Source organism: Octopus bimaculoides, chromosome 10, assembly GCF_001194135.2.
Source record: "Octopus bimaculoides isolate UCB-OBI-ISO-001 chromosome 10, ASM119413v2, whole genome shotgun sequence".
Lineage (NCBI taxonomy): Eukaryota > Metazoa > Mollusca > Cephalopoda > Octopoda > Octopodidae > Octopus > Octopus bimaculoides.
In genome coordinates, this window is record NC_068990.1 from 87,216,505 (window position 1) to 87,222,237 (window position 5,733).

A 5,733-nucleotide genomic window follows, 5' to 3' on the forward strand; every position below is an offset into this window, starting at 1 on the left:
CTACCTTCACAACTACCAACATCACCACCACCACCACAACCACCACCATCACCACAACCACAGCCACCACAACCACCACCACCACCACTACCTTCACAACTACCAACATCACCACCACCACCACCATCACCACCACTGCTAAAAAAGCCCCACAGTAATAAACACTGTGTTATACATTGTATATAACATTCAAAGCACAGAAGTGAATAAGTGACAAACAGACAGAATGATAAGTTAGAACGTAAGCAAATGAAATTTGGTTTTCTCATACCGTTTTCTTAGGCGTGTCAACTGTCACATTTTTGCAATCCTCTATCTCTCTGCCGACCTGAAATGAAGAAAACACCATGTTGGCAGAATCAGTCAGAATCAAATACATTTATATCTAACTGTATCACTGATCTGGTATTTACTTACTGCCACCACCACCACCACCACAACTACCACTATCACCACCACCACCACCACCATTACCATCATAACCCCCACCACAGCTACCACCTTCATTACAGCTCCCAACAAAAGCAACTTCACCATAATGTTACAATAGCAAAAGGTATGTCCAGCTACCCTTCCTATTGTTCACCCTCTCCTATTTCCAAGTAATATTTGTGTATGTGTATGTGTGTGTGTGTGTGTGCACGCATGTGTGTGTATGTGTTTGCGTCTCCTTTTCTGGACATTGTACAATAATTATAAATGAGCATCACCATCAAACAAGCTTCTATGAAATCATTTTCCAGCCTTGGGGAAATATTACCCTGCTTGAAAACAGGTGAGGATTGGTAACAGAAAGGGCATCCAGCCATAGAAAGTCTACCTTAATGAATTGTGTCTGACAAGCATGGAAAAGTGAAAGTTAAAACAATGATAATGATGATGATGATGTTGCTGATGACAACAGCAATGATGATGACGCCAAGATGATGATGATGATGATGATGATGATGATGATCGTCATCATCATCATCATCATGAATTTATACATACATCAAAAGTGATTTTATACACAGTAAAATCCCAGTGGTAGACGTTATACTATACATTATAAAATAGACAAAAATCACATTTGTAAATATGATTGCACAACATTACAATGAGGTTGGATGTTTGGGGAAATGAAATTTGGACTCATACTGTTTGTTTTGGTGAGTCATCTTTTATATTTTTGCAATACTCCTGCTCTTTGCTGACCTGGAATTAAAGAAACACCATTTTCAGTGCATCAGACAGGATCAAATGCGTTTATATCAAAGTCTGTCATTGTTGTTGTATTCATCATGTTGTTATGACAGGATATTAGATCAAACATGGGGTTAGCAATTTTAAAGCATAATCTCGCTTCCAATATTTCTTAGAAATACAGTCACGACCCTTAACCGTGTCTACTCATTAACCCTTTTGTTACCATATTTCTGTTGAAACACATTGTCCTTGTTTCAATTAATTTTGGAGACAATAAGGAATTTAGTAAAATAACATTGTCATAATTAAGCTGAAATATAGAATATAAATTAGTAAGAAATTTTGAAGCAGAGTTTTAATTTAGATTACTTTAACCCTTTCCTTACCAACCCGGCAGAAACCGGCTCTGGCTCTGTAGTACAAATGTCTTGTTTTCATAAGTTTTGAATTAAAATCTTCCACCAAACCTTAGTCACAATTAATGTTCCTAACACTAGCTGAATTGATAACTAAGTTATTTTACTAAATTCTTTGTTATATTTTAAATTAATTGAAAGAAAAGCAGAGCATCTCAACAGAAATATGGTAACAAAAGGGTTAAAACAGAGGAAGTTTATGTTATGGAACCAAGAGTGGCCTCAGGTGGTTTCATATAAAAAAAAAAAACATTAATAACAGAGAAACTAATCCTCAAAAATATATCTGCAAATGCTCAGCTTCTGGTGATTTCTCAGGCCTACCACATATTTATAATATATAAAACTGCATCTCAAAATGTAGGCTTTGGAGCCAGAAAATATATAAGCTCTGAACAGCTGATGATTTTGTATATGGTACAACGAGTGTCCCTTACACTGAAATACATGCTGAAGCTCATTTATTGGGGCTGGTGCAAAAGTTACACAAATAATCTAGATAAAATAAAGTTATTATTTAGTAGGGTTAAACGACAGCAACAACAAGGACAACGATGATGACGATGACAACGACGACGACAACAGCAGCAGTAGCAACAACAACAACAACACTATATAAAAAGATACAAGGATGTAAGTGTTAACATATTGTATAAACACAACAGCTTTAATTAATCAAGACTAATTAACTCAGTTCAGCAAACCATGAAGGAACAGGTTCCAGATTATCTGGAATTTTTCTCTGTTTTCTTTTTTCTGTTTTACAGGATTGTTCTGGAGGAAGGGACAGCAGCCATAGTTAGTGTCTTTCTTCAGATTGACAATGGTTAATGTTTTCCTCTAATTGTTGCAAGCTGATGACAAGTTCAAGAAAAATATGTGCAAGGAGGGAAATCTAAAGAACCAATGTTTTGTAGAGAAAAGACTATGCATAGCGGTTAGTGTAGGACCTTGGGAGGAAATATGGACATAATATATATAAACTGGTATCCAATCTCAGGTGAGATTTATCCCTCACTTTTACACAACACCCACCACAAAATATACCCACTGCCTAACATTACTCCACCCAAGATATAATTGCCAGCACTCTACACTACACATTTCCACTGTTTGACAACATACAGGGTTTGACAATATACAGGGTGATTCAAAAGTCTCCATACAAAGGAAAAATTAATTTTTTTTATAAGAGTTAGTTTATAAGATCCTCAAGATCCCCTGATCTGAACCCTCTTGATTTCTATCTTTGGGGGCATTTGAAAGGTACGGTGTATCACTGAAAGATAAAAAACAAAGCATTTGAAGGAACGCATCACTAAGTCCCTTGCACACTTATCACCAAATGTGGTATTAAGAGTTCACAATGAGTGGGGTAAACGTATTGCAAAGTGTATTCAAAACAATGGCAACCATATAGAGCCTGTTAAACAAAAAAAAAACTGTTTTTATAAACTGTTTCTTATAAAAAAGATAAATTGTTCCTATGTATAGTGACTTTTGAATCACCCTGTATATCTACTGCCTGATGATACCCCCACTACTGGACTCTACACAAACACTGCACTCTAAGTTCTTTGTGCAGAAAGAAGCAGACATACATAGGAAGCAAATGCTATGGCCTCCTCCTATCCAATCAATTATCCACTTCTGTACAATGTGTCATTTTCCTCAACAACAACAACAACAACATATCTATGCAACAACCATGTTACTCTTTATACAGAACTTCGCAGTTATCACTTTACGCACAACAAAAACTGACCACAGTAGAACACTGGACACCACAGAACTAACATAAGAGAGCATTCCATACCACTGGCTGCTGCCAAACACTCTGCATGACTGACCACTATGGAGTAGTGCGAACAGAACTCTGTGATCCTAGATCATAAATGAGGCATTGTGCATTCTGAAAGCTGGATTCGTACATTGTTCTGAAAATATGTGACTGGCTACCTTCATGTCTATCATGGTGTTTATTCTTGCAGAGCTGACTGATAGAAGCAGCAGCAGTAGCAGCAGCAGCAGTAGCAGCAGCAGCAATTACAATGGTTACAAAATCAGCACTGGTTGCTTGAACTACTGGAAACATCTAAATGTCATTTAAAGTACACCCTACTGGCTTAAAAGGGGGAAAACACATTAAATTATGTCATCCCAGATTTCGGTCTGAAATGAAAGAATGTCTTTGATCACAGGTCTGCTGAATCTGGACTGACTTAGGGCTAAAAAAAACAGCAACAACAGCAGCAGCAGCAGCAACTGCTGTCAACTTTTCTTAACTAGCCACAATGAAATTTTGTTATCAAAAGACAAAGGTGGAGGACAAGTTAGAACAAGTAATTTATAATGGTATTTGTGGTTTAATTTCAACACAGTAAGTTTGAGAATATTTATATCTCCTTCTTAAGACGTAAAAATAGCAACCAAGATAGTTTTCTATCAACACATCACAACAGCTAGCACTAACAAAGGAAGTTCCACAAACACAACAAAACAATAGTCACTTCATTCTGAAATCATATTTACACTGGTTTATTTGATATTCTTCTTGTTATGCTAATGTCCTTGGCTAGTTTCCAGCAACAAGGTATTACATATGAGTAATGAGGTAATAACGCCTGTAGCTTTTTCAAGCTGTCCGAAGTTGAGATGGATTGGGACAAACGAGGTGACTTTGATGCGCTTAATAATCGGTTTTAATGATTTTAAGATTGAGTTTGTTGGGTGGGGAAAAAAAAAACAAAGACATGGGGGAGGTTAGAAAGAAAAAGAGCGATACAATTCTGGCAGTGGGGTGGGGGTGGGGTGGTTAGAAGACAGTGGGGAGTTAGGATGAAGAACAGGCCGCCTTTGGGGTTGTTAAGTGCAGCCTTGTGGAAGAAGTCTGCATTTGGCGTTAAAAAATATATACATTTTTGCTTATTGCTTGAAATTAGGATTTTCATTAATAATATATATATGAGTCTTAATTTAGCCTTTCAACGGTATATATAAATGTGTATGTGTGCTTGTGTGTGTTTGTGTGCATGTGTGTATCAGGTGCAGGAATGGCTATTGGGGTAAGAAGTTTACTTCTCTACTGCATGGTTCCAGGTTCAGTCCCACAGCGTGGCACCTTGTACAAATGTCTTCCACTATAGTTTCAGGCCGACCAAAGCCTTGCGAATGAATTTGGTAGATGGAAACCGAAAGAATCCCATTGTATATATATATATATATCTAAGTGTGTGTGTGTGTGTCTTCATGTCTGTGTTTGTTCCCCACTGTTATTATTATTATTATGTTATTGTTATTATTATTATTATTATCATTATTATTATTATTATTATTGTTATTCAGGTCACTGCCTGGAATTGAACTCAGAATCTTGGGGTTAGCAGCCCGTGCTCTTAAACACTACGCCATATGCCCGTGGGCATTATAAGCACCTTTGATTTAGCTTTGAAATTATGCCAATTAAATTACATGTTGAGCAGCAGTAGCAGCAGAGAAATAGATACCTGGATCACCAGAAACGCATGATCAAAATATGGCTGCAAAGTATGTGAAGTATAAAGATGGCACAGTTACAGATGTAACTGCAAAACACCATTCTCCCAGGGGACTCATGTGGAAAGAGCATTGTTCAAGATAAAGTAAACCTTCATATTAGTGTGTGATTGGAGAAACTTGTCAAAGATTTTGGTGCAGTCTCAGGATTCTCTGCTATAAGCATCTCTCTATCTCTCTCTGTCTCCCTTTCCCCCTTCTCTCTCTCTCTCTACACACACACATATATATATATTGGGTTGGCAGCTAAGTTCCCACAGTTTTTTTTAATTTAAATTTTTTTTAAGGTTTAATAAAAAATAACAACTAATTAATCAATAATGTATTCAACCTTGTTGTTTACAACTTCTTCCCAACATTCAACAAGATTTTCAATACCTCATTGGTAGAAATTACCCGATTTTGACTCGAAAAATTGATCCAACCAAGCTCTCAATTCTGCATCAGTATTGAATGAAACTCCTTGCATAGCATTTGAAAGAGATCAAAAGAAGTGGAAATCCGTTGGTGCCAAATCAGGAGAGTACGGCGGGTGTGGCAGCACTTCCCAGCCATGCGATTGAATGGCTTCTTTGGT

General features: G+C 37.1%; 1 protein-coding gene across 2 annotated transcripts in view; it reads right to left on the bottom strand.

Annotated features, from left to right (window-relative positions):
- The window catches only part of LOC106869937 (EF-hand domain-containing family member B), a 21,227-nt gene that overhangs the window by 10,103 nt on the left and 5,391 nt on the right, over positions 1–5,733 (bottom strand). The window contains exons 2-3 of one of the 2 annotated variants that reach the window (XM_014915873.2): positions 1,138–1,194; positions 272–328 (exon numbers count right to left, since the gene is read on the bottom strand). In XM_014915873.2, coding sequence (XP_014771359.1) covers positions 272–328; positions 1,138–1,194 — 114 coding nt within the window. The remainder of the gene's footprint in view (positions 1–271; positions 329–1,137; positions 1,195–5,733) is intronic. The other variant, XM_014915874.2, reaches the window with a different exon arrangement.